General features: G+C 33.1%; 1 protein-coding gene across 1 annotated transcript in view; it reads left to right on the top strand.

Moving 5' to 3' along the window:
* Nucleotides 1-20,334, top strand: part of LIN28B (lin-28 homolog B) — a 121,767-nt gene that overhangs the window by 8,146 nt on the left and 93,287 nt on the right. The window contains exon 2 of the mRNA XM_036769339.1: nucleotides 1,250-1,437. Coding sequence (XP_036625234.1) covers nucleotides 1,250-1,437 — 188 coding nt within the window. The remainder of the gene's footprint in view (nucleotides 1-1,249; nucleotides 1,438-20,334) is intronic.

Raw genomic sequence — 20,334 nt, 5'->3', positions numbered from 1 at the left:
TGAATCACAAGAAACCTGAACTGGGTTTGAATAAGATGCACAGGACCAGCCCCCTGATTTACCGTAAAGAAATGTTCCAAATAATCTGTAAGATAACATGTTTGAGTTCTTGTTCATTCATAAATTATTTTGATGTCAGCATAGATGAAATGGCGATTGGTTATCTCTTCCTCTTGCCAACCCCTTAAGGATCCGATGTGAAATTAGTAGCAAGAAAGCATGTAATTGACAAAGTCACGTGTGCTCAGGGGGCCAGAAACTGAGGGAGAGAGAAGGGGGAAAAAATCAAAAGAGGGAAAGCACATTAGACCATGCGAGCTAAATTTGTGATCGGTCAAAATCAAGATGTTAGACTGATGCAGAAGATCACTTCGTTCCAAAGGGAAAGTTTTCATCTCACGAGTTTGGAGCAGAGGGCCCGTGGGGCAACATGGCCGAAGGTTAATTTTCTTTTCTATTGTTTTACTATGATTTTTTTTCCTCTTCCTCTCTCTTCCCCTCCCCCACTCCAACTCTTGCCTGCCTGCCCCCCCCCCCCTCTCCTTTTGCTCCTCTACTATGCATTTACTTCGCCCCCCCTTCAGATCTCTCAAGGGGGGGGCTTTCTACAAACCTATTGTTATAGATCTCCAAAAATGTTTTGTACCGCCCACACTGATTCACAACTTGAAAAGCTTTCTGGGGGCTATTGTTTGAATTGTTCGGGTATGATTAAGCACAGTTTCAGTTGGTGCACCCAAGAAAACATTTATACACCTGCTCTCTTTTCCCCCATTCCTTCCTAACTTTAATCGAAGGTTATTTCATAGGAGATGCACGTTGCAAAATATTCCTCGTTCCAGTACTATTGCTTGTGCAATAACAAGTAGTTATGCAATCTTCCCGGTTTCTCCTTCCTCTCCGCGCCTTGCAAAGAGAATAGTTTCCCTGAACATTTCCCTTTGGAAGTGGAATCACTGTTAAACTAACTATATTCTTGTATGCTGTAGTGTAACGATGTGGCTGAAAGATGGAGTTAAATGAAAATATACACATATACAGAAACGTGGGCGCTGATCTGATCTACAGAGCATTGCAGGTTCCCCCTCCCCCCCCAGCTTTTTAATGATTGCTTACTTCTGGAAAATGTGATTCAAAAGATTTTATAAAGTTTTTCCTTCCCACTCTTAAGCTCTCTCCTTATATTGTAACGTATGGACATGTGGTATCATTGTAGTAATTCCATGTGTTTTGTCGTCTTCCATCAAAGGGGGGGCAAGTAAAGGTGGTGGAGACGAACCCGGGAAGCTGCAGGAGCAGGAAGAAGAGGAATCCCAGGTTTTGCACGGAACAGGCCACTGCAAATGGTTCAACGTGCGAATGGGATTTGGATTCATCTCCATGATAAACCGAGAGGGAAGCCCCTTGGATGTTCCGGTCGATGTGTTTGTACACCAAGTAAGACAAACTTTCTTCCTTTCCATTTTCTCTCTTTGGATTAATCGCGTAGTTGTTGGGTGTACAGAAACAGAAATGCAGTTACCTGATTGTAAGCTTAGTGAACTGTATATTCGCCGATAAAATACTGTAGATTTTATGATCTTTGGGTCAACTACGTGAGAGTCGTCTCTTGCAAAGGAATACGGAATCCTTGAAATTTCATGGCTCTGCATATTTAACATTTTTAGCCTATACCAAGATTAATAATGGCTTCCCTTAAAGGGTGAGTGGTAAAACAACAGATGAACAAATAAAATGCCAACTCACTTCTGTGGTTATATAAGGAAATAGCGTTTGTTTCTACAGGTTCTCTTTTAGCCACCTTCCTTCCCTCCCCAAAAGTTAGGCATATATTGGGTCTAAATAAGCCAATATATCTTACATAATTATTTGATTTTATAATAAGATTTGAAAGTACGCTCCATACTAAGGGATAATTTTGAAAAAGTGTATGTAGAGGAAGGAGTTTGTTGACCTAGCATTTTGGTTATTTGCAGGGTGTAGGAAATAATAGATCCAAGGATACTGTCCCTTTAAGGGAGGAAACTCAAAAAAGCATGTGGCCAGAGGCGGTTCTAGCTTGTACGTTTAAAATGGACCAGGCTATATCTTAAAGTAAAAGTCTATCTGTACATATAAATTGTTCTACCTTTTAAAAAAATCTCAAATCAGAACCAGAAAGTCAATATTTTGTCTCAGAAATAAAAATTCATTATACCATAATACTGTAATTACAATGTTGCAACAATAACATTCACAAAATTACAAGCTGTACTGAATTCCATGAAAAGAACAGATTTCCTTGAAAAGGTATAGAAAGTAGCACATATAGGAAAAGGGGGGAGGGGACCGGAACTTGAATCTTTTCTGTTTTGCTTTGTAAGAAAAATTATTGAAAACATTTTTATTAGTAATATGTTGCTCTTCTGACTCAAACCTTCAGAATTGTTAAGAGAGTATGTCGCCAAAATGCTTAGTTTCTTTTTGTGTATAAAATTTATTTGTATATACATACATGTCTATGTGTGTGTATATTTGCACATAAAGGTTGTACATATATGTGTATTTACTGTGTTGCACATTTGTAGTAACATTCTATTTTTTTTTCAAAAAAAAATGTATACACAGTTGAAATGGCAGATAAGCAATGGAAACCATAAGAAAATATTCCCTTTTGGTCTGTAGTCTTAATGGTTCCTGCAGCTTCCTGATTTCACTCTGTAGCATTTTTCCCATTCAAAACGTCTGGGTATCATTATTGTCTGTTTACATGTGGAAGGATAAGCATAAACTGTGAAGGGAAGCAGGATTTATATACATAAATATATTATGAGTTCATATACAAGCTACTTGATTTTATGCTTCCTGTCCAATGTGTGGAAATGAAGCCATCCTTTTTGGTTTGTGTTTTTTTTTTTAATCCAAGAATGAGTTACTAAAATCATTGACATCAGTCTTTTTCTACTCCCACCCCCGTTTTAACCTTATTTAGGTTGTTAAATTGTTCTTTACGATCTCATAAATTTGCTTTATAGATAAATGGAAAAATCTCTTTTGCTAATCATACCTTTGTGTAATTTTATTTTTTGTTTCCCCCTTTAAAATATATACATATATGTTATGACATTTTATACTTGTATTTAAATGTCAGAATTCTTAAATCATGTAGCATCCCAATTTAAATTACCTAATGGTTACAATTTGAAATAATTGATAAATATATCATATTTAGAATTTTAACACTTCTGAAAAGGCTTATTATAATATTAACAGCTCAATAGCCTCTCTATTTTGATAGTCTTTTAGCAATAAATTTGCTTTCAAAAAATTTTTTTGCTCTCCAAATATATTTACATAAATGAACGTTTAAAATATTGTATATGTTGCAATTATATTTCTATATAATTTGAAGTCCTTTTATACAGGCCTATTATAACTATATAGGCCTTAGCAATTTCATAGCTAGTATGAAATTGATGAGAACATAATGTATTCATTTTTAAATTTTAATCTGGTTAATATTTTGAGGATTTTTCTAATAATCTTACCAGTTCAATTTTTGTAATGTTTTCTCTATCAGCTTAACTGGTACTTATCATGGCCTTACCTTCTCTTCTTGAATCCACTACTCTGTTTAAAACATTTCCTGGCTTGTGTTGAGAAAGAGCATTCTATTTATATAGGTAGTGTGTAAATCATATGACTGACGGTTTTGAAAGAACCAAAAGCCCTATTGACTTTGACAGGACCACTATGAAGAACAGTAAGTCTTTAAATGTGGTAGTGTACAGTAACTACTTGAATATTTATGTAAAGGCATTCTGTAATGTTGGAATGCATTGATAGAATTTATGATTCTTTTTGTATAATTTTTATTTAAAAATTTAAAATGTTTTCTAAATAGTATGCCATTTCTAAGAGCTGCCATTCTTCTTGGAGGTATAGTTTTTTGAAACTGTAACAATTGTGTATATGGAAATTATAACAGTTTTTATAGTTTGGGCTTTTTTTTGCCATTTATGACTTGGAAAATTAAGAACATTCAGCTCAACTGGTATCTACCCAAATCAATTAATCACTGATATTTTGTTAGGTGTTCAGAGATGCCTATGGTATGGAATTTGTTGATTTTGAAGGCCGTCTGACCATGCTTCTTGAAAAGCTTGGATTTGAGGGTTTTATGAATCGTTAGTGGGATTTGGTCTACAGTAATGAAAAAAATACACAAAAATGCCCCCAAAGCACATTTCTGCTGTTTAAATATGAACACAAATAACCCTAAGCCTATTGTAATATGGTTTGTCTAAAATAAAGGAGAAAATGCTCATATGCTCTTAAAATGATTATTTGGATGCAAAAATTGGTGGCATAGAAATACAATGCAACTTTCCCCAGGGGGGTGTGATGTAATCAATACACATAGAAGAATCTCATGTTTAGGTGCTGCACCATGGATGTCTTTAGAACTGTTACTGAGTCTATTGAGATTATTATGTCAAAATTTAAATATCTTTGGTTTTAAAAAAGGCAATACCTTGTTATCTTGATATTTATTTTGGTACTGTGTGATGTTTGACAATGAACATATATATGCTTTCATGTGCATGTTAACAGTGGTGTTCTATTAACAGCATACTTAATCAGCATTTTAATTTCAGTTTTTAAAAGGGCATATTCAAGCCATAAACCTCCACGTCTTTTTGTTGTATAAATTGATGTGTTAGATGAAAGAAACGTGCCTCATGATGTTGAATTTTCATTGTAGAGAAAGGCAGTTTAGAGTTTTTTATATAGTAAGCCAAAATAAAATTCTGAAAACTGTGTAGGTGGGTGTGAGTCAGTTGTGATTTTGTTGAGTAGTAGTGTAAGAATCTTAGAGCATATATTTATGACCATAGATCCTTAACAAAGTTATTTCATGGATTCCAAAGAATAAAGTTACTCTGTAAATTATGATAATTTTACCTTTGTATACCTAGCAGAGTGCCTGCACATAGTAGGAACTTAATGAATGTTTGTCCAATTTGTTTAAGTCAATACTGCTTTATTTCTTATCTCAATATGTATCAACAATAATAAACACCAGAACCATCATATTTAAATGACTAGGTGCTGTGAGTCAAATTATACAGAAAAGATATCTGAGCTCCATAATGATCGATGGTTGTCAGTGTTTATAACTAAAAGATTTAAAAATAGAATTGTTTCCAACTGATATCTGAAATGCATTCTAATGATTTATTATCCACTATTGTACATGGAATGAGTTTGAAAAAAATCATGTCATTCCTTGGAGCTTTTGAATTGTACTGCTTTAGGGAATTTCTATAGTGATCAAATTTTAGAAATGATTCAGAAAAGGACATTATAACTTAGTGTAACCTACCAGTTGATATTGTTATCTGGTAGACTGTCTAGTGCTTCAGTTTTGACATGTTTATTTTTGAAGTGCCATAACTTCAACTTATAAGCTAAAATGCACATTTTGAACTTTGTTTTATTAACATAAGAAGGAGGGGTAGGAATTAGTTGTTTTTAAACAGTGGAACATAGAGTCTCTCGCATCTTAGTTTCTGTAAAATAATTCCTTTCTTAAAAATATTGAAATATCAAAGAAAATAGCATACAAGCAGACTCCTATGATACACATAAGTGAGGAGGGAGTGGAGATAGAAACAAACATTGAGACACAAGACAGAAACAGAGAGGGAAAGGAAGGGGAGAGGGTTTTCTTGGTTGTCAAATTTTTATTTGAGACTTACATTTCTAAATTTTTTAAAAAACGAAGTATTTTAGATTATAGGATAAATTATGCAAAGGTATTGACTTTTTTCAGTTGGGAAATGTTTGGAAAACCATTTAGCTCAGTTATTGTATTAGAATAACCTCAAGTATTGCAAGATTTGAGCTTTGTTCTCTTCCTTTAGACTTAAAATTCATTTTGACAGTCATCTATTTAGGACCTACTAGGTGCAAGTTACAATGCTAAACTCTACAAAAGTGAGTAAGATCATCTCATTAGAATTTTATCTTCAGTAGATCCAGTGTCCATTTTAAGACTTTGATTTCTAAATGATGACATATTGTTAATCACAGTGATTGTTTTCTGAAAAATTTAAGTATTTTATGTTGCATTATTTTGCTTAGAAATAAAAGGATATGTAGACAAAAAGAAATCACAAAATTATTTTAGTATATAATTCTGAAAAAATCTTCAGAATATTTCTTATTGTTACTAGCATGGGACTTGTATTGACATTACTGTGAATTATAAATACATGCACATGTATACCCTTTTAATATTTCACTCACATGTGGGGCATCAGTCATTTGAATGCAGCAAATAATTCATGCTTTGGTGATCTCTAGAGCAGTTAAATATTTTTTGAAGACATTTCAAGAGTTTTATCTTGGATAATTTTCTTAATATAGTATGTTCATTACCAATTTCTAGAATTTTCTGCTTTTGATGTAATAACATTTAAATGTATTCTATTCCCATATAAAAGTTTGTCATAGTGGTAGATAGACTCTGAGTGCTTTAAAGCAATAGTCATATTAAATGAAGCCTCATAAATATTATTTTTTAATTTTTAAATTAAACTATTGCAAGCCACTTTTGCACGTTAAAAACAGTACCTAATTTCCTTAGCCTTAAAGATTACTGGCTTAGCCAAATCTTCCAAAAAATTATAAACAAAATAGATTGTATGTGTTTTACTAGCAAATTCACTTTTACATGTGTTTAAAACAAGATATTAGCAGTAGCTCTAACCCTTAATGGTAGGGATAAATAATGTTGGGCCCTCCCCTTGACAATTGGTGTATTTTCCATCATCTTTTATGCATCTAACTAAAAAGAATTAGTCTTGTTCATTCTACATCTTGTTTTTGAATTAGGTTTACAGGAGAGTATTTACAGTGTTCAGACTTCTTGTTAAGATTCTCTAAAGAAGCTCTTGTGTCTCCTTTTAACATTTTCCTTTTTCCTTATTTGTGTTTCTTTTTCAAGGCTGTGGTAAAAAAGACAATAAAGTATGTAATTGTTTGTTAAACAGAAGTTAAAGGTTTCACAAACTTCTTACAGACATTTAAGAGTTTAAGCTCATCTTTTGACCAAATCATCTGGGATCTCTGGTTACATTTGGTCAACTCTAGTTGGTTAGAAACATCTCTGATACTTGCACTTAACAGTGTGAGTGAACTTAATCATTCCTTGTGAAGGTTGCTGCTTTTTGTGGGTAACCAAATTCTTCCTTATTATTAGAACTTCACTTCCTGTGATGAAATTACTGAAGTATTTGTATGGAGTTTATCAAAGACTTATAATTTGGGGCTGAGTAATGGTTTTAGTGGTAGGGTTAGCCTACAGTTTTGAAGTTTCAATTTATATATTACAACACCCAAAGACACTGGAAGTGAAGATGTATATTTGGTAGAAAGACTTCAATGGAACTTATCTTTGATGAAAACTAAAATGAAATGCTCTAAAATTTGCTATGCTATTGAAGTATTTTTTTTTATTTAGCCAAAAATTAATCAGGTAGATTGTTTAAATGCATTATTGTGTATTCACATCTTTGTGCCTGTAGGGCATGCATGAATTTTAACTGGAGGTTCAGCACTGCAGTTTGTTTAGTATTTTAAAAGATGTCAAGCTAATCAGAGGTACTGAAATGGTTTACATTTCTCCAAAAAATAATTTGATTTAAAATGTTCAAATAGCAAGGTTAATGGCTATCAGTAAATTGATTGAGGATAGATATATCCATGATAACTGTTGTAAATTTTTAAGAAATGCTCACATTATATCAATAAAAACATTTTATGTATTGAAAATACATTGAATGAAGAGCAAAGGTTTTAAATGGCACTTTAAGTGCAGTAAGATAAATATTTCAGAAAGAATAACAATAAGGTATGAGCACATTCTTGTCATTGTTTCATTTTAATGTAAAAGTATTTGGCAATTTGTAAAGTGTTTCCATTAAGTAAATTGAAATTTATAAATAATTGCTCCATGTTGTATGTTTTTAATTGAAGGAATGGCTGGTTCTGTGTATTTAAATAGTTCCTCAGTTAATGGTTAGCACAGTACAGCTTCAATAAATATCTGTTGAATGAATGAGTGAAAATGTAATCTTTTCCTTAGGAAAACCATAGCTCAGAGATCTTGCTATATGCATATGTTTGAGAATTAGACTATGTCATGTGATGCTTTTAATTGACAAGCTAGGAACTGCCCAGATACTTTTTTGTATTTTAACTTTGTTCATTGAATATTGTCTAAAATTAATGGAAATAATTTTGTTATACAGGTATTTTTATTTTAATGATAGCTGCTATAATGCTATTTGATCTTATGTTGGTGATTATTTAGTGCCTGGATTTGTATCAGTAGTTAATGCAAACCAGTGTTGCTTGAAACAGTGTTGCTTGACTGTCCAGATACAATGTGATTATATTTAACAAGGACAACGAAAATAGACATTCAACTTTATCTTCAAATATAGATATCTAGATTGTCAATACATGTCAACTATTCTCTAGTTTTTAGAATCTAAACAGGTTTTTTTGTTGAGGTGTGGACTTGAAGGCTGTCTTTGTAATAATTTGGTAGGTGATGGGGGGAGGGGGACCAGAGAAAGTGAAGCCATATCCTCTGCTTTGAGATTGGGTCAAATCAAATGAATATTTCTTAGTTTTGACTTAAATTTGTTCTAGCATATATATAGCCTGAAAGTCATGTATGTGTGTACGCCTTTCCAAATTTTCTCTGTGCATAGATATCTGGAAATGGTCAGAGTACAAGTTCTTTCAGTGCATAAGAAGTTAACTGGCATATATTTTACTCATTTAAGTATTAATTTACTTTGACTTTATTTTCAAACAATTTTAATTCTGTAAATGGCATAAATTGACTTGTTAATATTCACATCCGATGTCAGGAATTTCCCCATTGGTTTTCAGTTGTAACAGGTTGTTTACATTAAATTTTGGGAGAAGTTAAATGGATGAGGACTTCTATTATTGAAGAAAAAGAACAACTATTTAAAATATTTGGAATTATTTCTTTCTCATAAAGTATACGATTACTCATACACACAGTATATGTAGATAGGTTGGTGTTTACACTGAATTTTAAAATAATTGTAGGATTATTCAAGTACACGTGTGGATACCTTAAAGAAGGAAAAAAAAGTATTTAGTCTGAAAGCTTTTTGTTTAGGTTTTTCCTTAACAGATCTATCTAAAATCCTATCATTTAATGTTTTATGATGTTTAAATAGAATATATTTTTGTTGCCCTAGAGATTAAAAATTACAACAAACCTATTATTATTTAGCCTGAAAATACTTAAAACTCATTAGTTGTTATTTTAAATATAATATGTCTTTGGGTATATTTTTAAAAATCTTCCTAACTTAGTTCTCCAGTCAAGCAAAGAAAAAGGTATGATTTTATTTTCTCTCATAGTGTAAAGTTATTACAAGTTTTCAAATTGATTTTATTTTCTCCAGTGTTCTTTCCTGACCATTGACTTCCACAATCCTCTAGGCCACTACTGATTATCAATATTCTGTTTTAAAGTGCTTGCAGTCTTCACATTCTTTGATCTAACATTTTCCTTTCTTAAATTCCTTGCCCTTATCCTTGATGTTGTATTTTGTGAGACACTGAATAGTAAAGGAGATGTTTCATTTACCCTATAACAAAGGTGTCTCACAATTTAAGAGGGTCATTGATTAAATGTAAAGTCTGGCTTGAATTATATCAAACAATTTTCCCTAAGCTTGGGAACTTTTCCATTTTAATAGTTAACAAAATTGAAATGGTGAGACTTAGAAGGCAATCTAACTTTTCAGCATCTTTTCCAAAAATAGATTAGATGATATCTTGTCTCACATTTAACCTGATTTTCTTTGTCAGATATTTAAGAAGTAATGAATTCTGATTCAGTATTAATCAGGAAGGAAAAGCCCTCTCCTTTTAAAAGCCATTTTAAAATTAAAAGTTTCTAAAATCTAAAGCATAACATAATCTGAAAAAATGCCCTACCACTTTTAAAAACTGGAAAACAAAATCTATATACAATTGGATTTGCACGTATGCCTTCTTAGAGTTTTCCTCCCCCATTCCATTGAAGAATTTTGAATGGTGAGGAATTTGCACCCTTTGGCTCAGGTTGCAGGCCCTCTTGATCAAACTAGGGAAGCCAGGGTCAGGGCTATTCATTGCCTATCACTTCCTCAGGCCATTTATAACCGACCTTTCTGCTTGCAAAAGATTCTCTTTTTGTTAGTCTTTTAATATGACATACTTTTAAACAGATATGATCGTTTTTTGTTTATATCTACTACATAGTCTGATCTCAATTTTTGAGGAGGTTCATTATTATCATTTGATGAATTTTATGTTTTATTTAAATATATTTAAAATAGCTTTTTAGATAGGCATTTTATTAGTATAGTAGTAAGATGATTCTATCTGGATGAGATTTTCTACCACTATCCCCCTCCTTTTTTTTCTATCAAACAATCTCTTCTAGATTAAATGAAACATCTTAATTTAAATTAGAAATGCAAAAAGCCCAGCACTTCTAACATTTATGCTAACACTTAGAAATAGCAGGAAATAATACTTGCACATGTGTATGTGAAGTGCTACTAAAGATATAAATACTTTTCATCTAGACTCAGGTTCAAACAAACACCCAACACTTTGTTCTTATCTCTGAATCCCAAATAAAGTATACAGCCCTGGTTCAAGACCTTAGGACCACCCATCACCCTGGACACTGGATACTCCTATTTATTCAAGAAGCTTGTGAAGTGTATGTAGTGCTGAGTGGGGGATGGGTGTGTGTGCGTGTGTATGTGTGTGTGTGTATGTGTGTGTGTGTGTGTGTGTGTGTGTGTGTGTTTAACATCATGACCATAGGTGATTCTTCAAAACAAAGACGCAACATTATTTGTAAATTTCTGAATGCTGTCTATCCCTGTAGGATGTTTCGATTCTAATTTTACTTCACAGAGAATGGTATTGTTTTCATGAAAGTGCTGCCACTGTAGTGTGTGGAGCTGGGGAGTAGGGAGGTTGGATGCAGTTTTCACATTTTTGATGTATTCAGGAGGTTAAAGTGGGCCCCCATTAAGATTAACCTCAACCCATTACAGCTTTTTGGCTTGCAGGCCCCACCCATGAATGGCCTTGGATAGCTAATACCAAGCTTTTGTTTCTTCTGTAGAAAGGTTTTTAAGAAAGGAAAGAAAACAGTTCATTCTCTTTCACTGCTTCAGTCATGTGACTTCCCTTTTAGTGAGTCACAGGGTTGAAGGTGAATTTCAGAATGAATAAGATTTTGAAATTTTAAATTTATAAAAATAATTGTTGTCTAAATGGCTATTAATGTAATTTATCAAACTGTGTTCACTAGAATAACTATTATTTGAAAGACTTACTGTGCATTATTTAGTGCTATGCCCTTTTTTTAAACCTAGAGATGTTCCATGTGAAACAGGTTTTCAGTTGAAGCAATACTTATCTCTTGCATCTCCCCCAAACTGGTAGCTACTGAATCTTATGCAGAATTTTTCCACCTTCCCCTCTATCTTTAAAGCTGTCTTTGAGGTTTCTGAACTGTAACATATTTTCTCAGAACACATATGGTAAATAAAATGGGGGAGGGGATCTACTCACCTACCTCCATTGTATGGAGTTGGGATTGCTTCTTGTCACAGACATTTGAAGGAAAAAAAAGCCTATAAAATAGCATGTAAAGAAAGATAAAGGTAATTCAAGGATCACATTTCTTAATTTTCTTTTAGTTATAATAGTCAAGAGAGTTTGGGTGAAAAGAAAAAAAGTGTTATTACCATCATGGGCTCTATGTCAATAAATTAATAATTTTGAATTTAGATAGCTTTAAATAACATTGGAAGTTTGTTTATTCTTAAGGATATTCCTCTAATTTTAATTTTTTAGTGTCGATCAGCAAAATGTTTTATTTTTTGTATACTTTTGTCTACAATTGCTTTTCAAAAGTGTTGCCATTATAGGTGGCTGAAGAAAAGGGGTGTCCACTATGACAAAAATCTTTCAAATATTGGCCACTTTAAAAGAATTTACTTTTCTTCTCTTCATTATTTCTTTACTTTGGCCAAGTCACTTAACACCTTGGGCATTTGTTTCCTATCTCCAAAATAAGGGTGTTGTACTGTTTAGCCTCTAAGATTTCTCTCAGTTCTAATAAAGTCTTATTGTGGGGTTTTTTTAGAGTGAAGAATAGTAGTTACTTTTAAGAAATATTTAAAAAAAGACTGTATTTCCATTACATTTCAGAGTGTGAAAAGAATAAAATTAACGGCAACAAATGGGATTATTTGAGAATACTTTTGATTCTTGTTATTTCCCAATTGAAAACACTCTAGATTATCTTAATGGAAAATAATGCTTTTTAAATGTCATATTCAGAGTATAAGATATATATTGTTAAGTCTTAAAGGCAATGATATTTGACGCTTATTAGATCCCTGAAAAGGATGACTGAAATGATAAAATCGGATTTTTTACTTCATTTTTGTGGGCAAAATGAAATGCAATGATCATTTAAGGGATCGACTAATTCAGTACTATTACTTACATGATATGTTTTGTTCATTTATTTTGAAGGTAAAAAGGATACATTAAAATACGTAGGAAGATTGAAATATATTAACCTCCTAGCTGTAAGTTTGTTTAAGCACCACATGTTAAGCTTTCTTTGATTACAGCAGGTAATTTTAAAAATTTAAAATGTAGGTTGTATTTAAGGAATACTGTGCGCATGTCTTTTTTGACATTAAAACTAGACTTTTGGGGGTTATATATGTGTCTGCATATAAATATGTATATATGCGTTCCAGTCTTAAATCTTTAATTTTTTAAATTTAGTAATTTAATTTTGGTTTATATTTCACTAAGATGTTTCAAAAAAAAACTCTTTAGAGTTATAAACCTTTCGAATTTTTGTGTCACTCATCTCTTTTGTCTAGCCTAGTTATTCATAAAGTACCTATCACTATTTGAGGATCTGAACCTCTGGCATTGACATTTATTGTTGAAATGCAATTCCTGTTTTCCAAGTGGCTGTATAAGCTTTAAAATTAGACAGTTATAAAATTAATTTCCACAGTTGCTTTGAAAGATGTTTGTTTAGTTATAAGAATGAATTGTTAGAAAAACTACAAATAAAGAAGTTTTAAAGAAAAGATTGTTTTAAAATCCTTGTTTTCTTCTCAAAAATTTTTTTTCCTTATTTTTCTGGTTGGTTTCCTTTTGGACAAATTTTCAAATGTTGTCTCCAACAGTCTCCAACAGTAGTAATATAGTTTGGGGTATGTTATCTTTTCACTTGTTTTATTGATTTTTAATGAGTGAAACACAAAACTGATGAATGACTGAATATGAATATTTCCCCAGAAAATAAAAATTTTAGGAAATTGGAAATTTTTCAAATGGCTAAAGTAAAATGCCAACTGAATTTGAAAATTTACTCTAGTAAATGCTTAGCCTTGCCAACATGCCTTAGTCTTACAGTGGGAAGGAATTCTTGTTTTGTAAAGATAAATTAATGAAGAGAAACTTAGCAGATGGTAGTTGGTGAATTTTTGTTTTTTAATGATTTAGCGTGATCACATTTGCCCCTCTTTTCCTTGGTTAAAAAATAACAACACCCCCAACTTGGTAACTATTTAAAGATTTCCAAAGAGGATATAGGTTTTCCTTAAAGAATTTAAAATTGACATTCAAAATGCATTTTGAAGCATAGCAAAATACCTACTCTGTTCTTGGATTTAAAAAAAATTATACTGTCAAATGGGTCATTTAATGTTTTCTAAGTTTATTGATAGGTTTTAAAATACACATAAGCCCTTTGTTAGTTGCCTTATATTCTGATTTGCAATTTTTTCCTTCTAGACACATCAAATTTCCTATATTTTTAATATGTTGAGATGTCCCCAAATGAGTCAGAATTTCCTGAGTTTGCACCTCTCCTTATACTAACACCACTGCCTGAGCTGGCACCAGTAATTATCACTTCCTTTGTGGGGCCTCTTCAGTGTTCTTAGAGCTTTACCTCCCTCCCAACCCTGCCTCCACCTCACCCCATCTCAGACCAGCAGCTGTAAGCTCCCTTTGGGGAAGGAAGCTAGACTGTCTTTAGCAATGGTAAGATCCCAGCCGTAGAGGAGAGTGGGTAAGAAAAGAATGGGTTTCATCCTAGAATTTTCAAGCTAGGAAGAGTATCTAGTCCAGTCCTAATTTACTGATGCAAAAGGATAATGGGCTCTCTGGCATTTTCAGTCATCTGGACATTGCTGCCACTTTGAAAAGAAAAAATATTACTTAACTATGATGTGTCTAAAGAGTCAGAGACAATTCATCAGTAGCATCCTCTGTGTCTTTTATCCCTGTTAAAGATAGGCTGAAGTTTCTTGCACTATAGCCTGCCTAGAGCTAATGTTCTTGCTTCTGGTCCAGCAGTCAGTGCCAACAATTTCTTTTGGCAATTAGGAGTTCCCACTGATAGCTTTACTGGGGAGTGTACTTGGGATGAAACATGCGTGTACAAAGCGTATGCATCATCTAACTTAAGGATTGAAAGTTATGACTCCTTGATGCCCCCGAAAGCCATGAGTATAGTTTTACCTACCTCTAAAAAAGAGTAGTTTGTTTTATTTTAGAATTGTGAAGCTACAAGAAAATCATAGTTAATATATAAGTTCAGTTTTAATGTTAATGAAATGTGATTTTTCTGGCTGCAAATATGTTGATTCAACAAAATTGATGTACCTTGTAATGCTTTGGAAAGCATAGATTGTCAGCTAACCTGGTGTCATACTTATTCTTAAATCATTTAAAATTATTTCATATTTTCAACACAGCATAGTTTATAGATGTGTATACATCATTTCATTTCTATTAGGAATTTTTAATAGATAAAAAATTCATGATAACTCTCCTTTTCCTATATTATTAAATATCTATGAAGGTATATTCCACTAGTGACTTTTGATCATTTTTTATAACACATCATTAATTGTTTAATTACAAGGTCAACATATACATGCCATGGAGAGTGGTATTTTATGATAGTAAATGTATATTTATAGAAAAAGTAATATTTCAAATGTCTTTCATTGTGTCTCCATACATAGTACCATAGTCAGCTAGATATTTTCCCTACCCCTAATCCCAGGTCTGCTGAGGAGGGGTTGAAAGAACCAGAAGAAGAGGTCTCTGCAAGTGAGGTATACCCAAAGGTATGAACAATTAGGTAATTCCTCTCAAATTTACATATTACTGATATTTTAAGTAGTTCCTTCAAGTAAAGAAAAAGTAAGGGAGATATTTTACTTCTCTAAACCTTTTTTGATATAAAGAGTTACTTCAATTATCAAGTGATCTGTGATCTCATCAATCCATATGTTCCATTCAGTGCTACTGATCACAACCCATCCATGCCTGCCCATTATGTGTGACTCTTATCCATGTCTTCCCATAAGTCACCACGGCAGGCCAGCTCGTGCTAGGGACTGTGGTGCTTTTTGTTGACAGCAGGGCTTCTCACCAGTTTTCCCTCACTCTTGCCACATGATTGGCCCATCTTCCTTTTCAATCATAGATTTCTTTGATGATGTAGTTGACTGTAATACTTCTTAGTGTCTTCTTACTTGCTAAACCCTGCTCCTACTTACCAGTGTTTCTTCATTGCCCTCTGAATGATGACAGACACCTAGATGGAAAATCAATAGAATCCTCGTACATCCATTTGTATGAATATGTATATCTGTGTGTGTGTGTATATATATACATATATATATACATATGTACATATGTGTGTGTGTATACACACACACACACACACACACACATACACATACACATATCTTAGACACTGTAGATGGAAAATAATTTGGCTTTTAATTAAATAAGAGGAGAACAGGTTGAATTACCTTTGGGAAATTGCAACTCTTTTAATGACTATAAACTTCTCCTAGAAATAAAGGCCCATTTTAAAAAATGCCAATATTCTACTTGTGTTATTGTATAACTGTGATGTGGGTAACACTATCAAATTAAAAGGTTATCGTTGTGAAAACCAGTATCTGGAAGAATAAATTTTTTACAATGACACTATTTCATAGTAGAATAGCTAGCCTGAAAAATATGTTCTTAATAGAGTATAATTTGTCGCAGGTATATTCTTTTGGGATATTATAGTAAAAGTTTTTTGGTTTACTCAGAAAGACTTAACCATATCAGGAGGGACTCTTTGTTGTTCAGAATAGTAATGAGAAAAATCTACTTAAGTTGAGCTGTGCAAAAATGCTGTCAAATAATTTGTAGCTCCTTCTCAAGAAGCCCTAGTCAAACTTGAGGATCCATTAAAGTGGGTGAGGGTAGAAGAGAGATGGGGAAGAGCTCTTTGTAAACTGTTGTGTTGACTATTATTAGGTAAATTATGATTGTTTTGTAGATGATTCTATTAACGTTTCTTGATCTTCCAGGTCAGGGCTGTCCAACCTTAGGATTTTTTTGAAACAGTATACAGTATATTTTGATTTGCCATTTTAGTGAGAGCTTTGTGGTAGCTGGGCTTCATTTACTAAAGCATTTATGTAAATTTCTATGCTTGTAGGCAGGCTGCATTTTGGACGGCCCAGTTCTAGGTGATCATTCTCAGTTCCTTATGCATTTTGTTTTTATTTTTCACATGTCTTCTGTCTTGATTCCTTTTGATCCTCCTCTATAGACTTTCAACTGTACAGGACATTAGTGAAACCATAAAATAAGATTAAATTTCATTTTTAGGAGTCATAAAAAAGGTGAGTGCCTGTACGATAATGGAAAGGAAGATCTAATTCTGATTTATAAAATAAGCAAAAAAAAATCAGTTCTAGATAAGTTCAGCATTTTAAAGCTGTTTGTTAAAAGAACAAAACAATATTTTATGAAGAGGTAATAATGGAGTATGTGACCCCTAAGGTAATTTTTTCATTTTATTTTGACTTTATAATTTATGTCAAAAATAAGTTTAATTGATATTCTTTGTATTTATATCAGGAAACACTGCTCCCTACCCTGTTCCAAATGAATCCTTCTTTGTAACAAAGAAAAATAGTTAAGCAAAAGGACTCATATAGTGGTCATGTGTGAAAATGCATAAAATATTCTGTCTGCTGCCTTTCTATTGAGAGAGATAGGTTTCATGATCAATTTCCCAGGGCCATTACCCTTTTGCTATTTTTTTAAGTCTACTGCTTTACAAAAACTTTCTAAATGTTTCTTTGGTAATATCACTGACACTCCTCCATGCATCCTCCTTACTCCTGTTAGAATATTCCCTTCTAATAAAAAATATAGTCAAGCAAAATAAATCAACACATTGGCTAAGTATAAAATGTGTGCCTCTTTCTGTACCTTTTGTCCACCACCACTCTGCCAAGAGACAGGACGTATGCCTTGCCTTCAGTTCCCCAAAGTCAAATTGATTGCTGCATTGATCAGAATTCTAAAGGTTTTTTTTTTTACTATTATTTTCTTTTACATTATTTCCATGATCGTGTAAGTTGTTGTGGTTCCACTAACTTGGCTTTGCATAATTTCATACACTTTCCTTATTTTCTCTGAAATTTTTAATATATCTTCTCTTATGGTTTAGTAATACTTCATTATATTCATATGCCACAATTGGTTCAGCCATTCCCCATTCGTTGATAGACATACCTTTTCCTTACATTTTTTTACTCTTCCAAAAATTGATGCTATGAATCGTTTTAGGCCTTTTCCCTTTGTCTTTGACCTCTTCAGATATATTCCTACTAATAATGTCTTTAGGTCAAAGGGTATGTACAGTTTAATGACTTTTAGTCCAGCTCCAAATTATTTTCCAAAATGATTGGCCTATAGTTTCACCAAGAGTGTATCTATATTCGCACAGCTCTTCTAGCATTTACCATTTTTGTCTTTTGTAATTTTTGCCAATTTGATGGTATAAGGTGAAACTTCAAGTCATTTAAAACTTGCCATCCTTCTTATTAGTTGATTTGGAATAGTCTATCATATGGCTTCAATCATGTTTTTGAAAAGTGCTTGTTCATATTCTTTGGCTATGTTTCACATCCTTTTCAGCTATGAACCACCACATATTGCCATCCCCTCTGCTGCTTTCCTGCTTTTTCCCACCTGGCATAATACCTCCAGGCAAAAATCTACCCATCTTCATCCAAATCTTGATCTGACCTCAGTAGTCAAATCAATTCAAATCAATACTATGACATTACCATTGCTCTTGAAAAGGGCATGTCAATTGATTGTTCTGTGAATCAATTCACTATCCTTGTGACTCTGTAACTCTCCAGATATTGTCTTTACTGATCAACACTCGTATGTACATATATGTATACATTATATTATGTATATATTATATATGTGTGTGTGTGTGTGCATATATACTGTTGTTTTACCCCAGTTGGAATGTAAGCCCCCTTGAGGGCTTATTGTTTGCATTTTTATTCCTAGCATGTAGCATAGTACCTCACACAATAGTAAGCACTTAATAAATGTCTTTTTATTTATCCATTCATTCCTTTGCTCATTTTTGAAGAACATTTCTTGGTTTTTCTGTCACTGAGTTTAGCTTCTTTTTTAATGATCTTTTCTTTTACATTGTAGGTATTATGTAATTGTTAGTCTGGTTCTGCTTATTTCACTCCATATCAGTTTATTGGTTGTTGACCTTCATTCTTGAAGAGAACCAAAATGACATCACTGTGCTATAGTCAGGTTACAATGTGTCCTACTGTGGCTGATCTGATAAATGTGAGCTCAGAATATTCTACTACAGGTTGGGCACAGATAGTCTGTGTGAACATTTGGGGTGGATTCTCTAAATTTGCACATCTCATGTTTCTTTTGAGTTATTTCAATACAAATCTTAGTTTCTCTGAATTCCTCATATTCAATACTTCTCAAGTAATATTCCATTCCAAGTAATACGTAATGTTCCATTACCTTATACTAGTTTGTTCAGCCATCCTTTAGTGAATTGGTACCTACATTTATTACTAGTTTTATTCTACCAGAAAAAATACTACTATGAACATTTTGGTATATGTTGGACCTTTACATCTATCTTTGTCCTCTTTGGGTGTACATTCCCAGGAGGGGATGTCTGAGTCAAAGGGCATGAAGAGTTTAGTCACTCTACTTACATGATTCCAACGTGATACAGATAATGCTTGGATGAGTCCATAGGTCCACCAGCGTTCCTATAAATCTCTTTAGCATTAACAATTTTCTATTTTTTTTCTTACTTGCCAATTTAAAGGATGGTAGATAACCCTTTAGAATTGTGTTAATTTTCGTTTGCCTTCTTTGGAGTGTTTTTATATGGTAATTTATATTTTGTAAATATCCTTAGATGTATCCTTAGCCTTATCTTTACATATGGAAAAAGGTATATAAGGTAATGTTGGAGAAAAAACAAACCTGACTTTCAGGTAGTGAACATTTCATTTTTATTAAATTGAATGTTAATTTTTTGTTGCATTGTATACTGTAAGTAGATTTTTGGTATAATATACTAGAAAATGTATTAAATGTAGTTTGAGTTAGTTTTCTCATAATTTTTGCTGATAGTCGGTAGCCTATTCTCTCTCTCTCTGTGCCTCTCTCTGTCTCTCTCTCTCAGTCTGTTGCCTGTGGCGGGAGGGGCTCAAGTGTGTGTGTGTGTTGATGATTCTTTTATCTAAATTATTATCTAACTCACATTCGTTTTCATTCTTGAAAGTGAAAAATTAATCCTTGAGTTTCCTAATTACAAAAAGCTATAGTATTTCAGATGAGTTATTATTATCATCATCATTATCACTGTTGCATAGATCTATGACTCTTGTTGGCTCCTGGCTTTGCTCCTGTGGGCATCTTTCATTGATGAGTTCTTCCTAGAGCCTCCATATTGGGGAAGGGCCCAGACCAGCCATCCATGATTCTCAGTACTTAGCTACCAGGCCTCTTGGCTGCCTCCTTGCTTTGCTTCTGCAGGCTCCTTTCCCATTGGTGAATTCTTTACAGAATCTCCCTTTCGGAGAAGTGCCAGAAGAGGCATCCTGGATTCTCAGAATTTAGGCACCATCCTACCCCATTGGTACCTCCTTCCCTCACCCTTTTCAGCAACCCTTTTTATGTATTGTCCTCATTCATTAGCATGTAATCTCATTGAGGGTAGGGACTGTCTTCTTTTTTTTTTTTTTTTGGCTTATATTTATATCCCCAGTACTTAGCACAGTCCCTGGCACATAGTAAGCA

The sequence above is a fragment of the Trichosurus vulpecula genome, chromosome 7 (genome assembly GCF_011100635.1).
Source record: "Trichosurus vulpecula isolate mTriVul1 chromosome 7, mTriVul1.pri, whole genome shotgun sequence".
NCBI classification, from domain to species: domain Eukaryota; kingdom Metazoa; phylum Chordata; class Mammalia; order Diprotodontia; family Phalangeridae; genus Trichosurus; species Trichosurus vulpecula.
The sequence above is the reverse complement of the archived record's forward strand: the minus strand, read 5'-3'. Positions and strand labels throughout refer to the sequence as shown.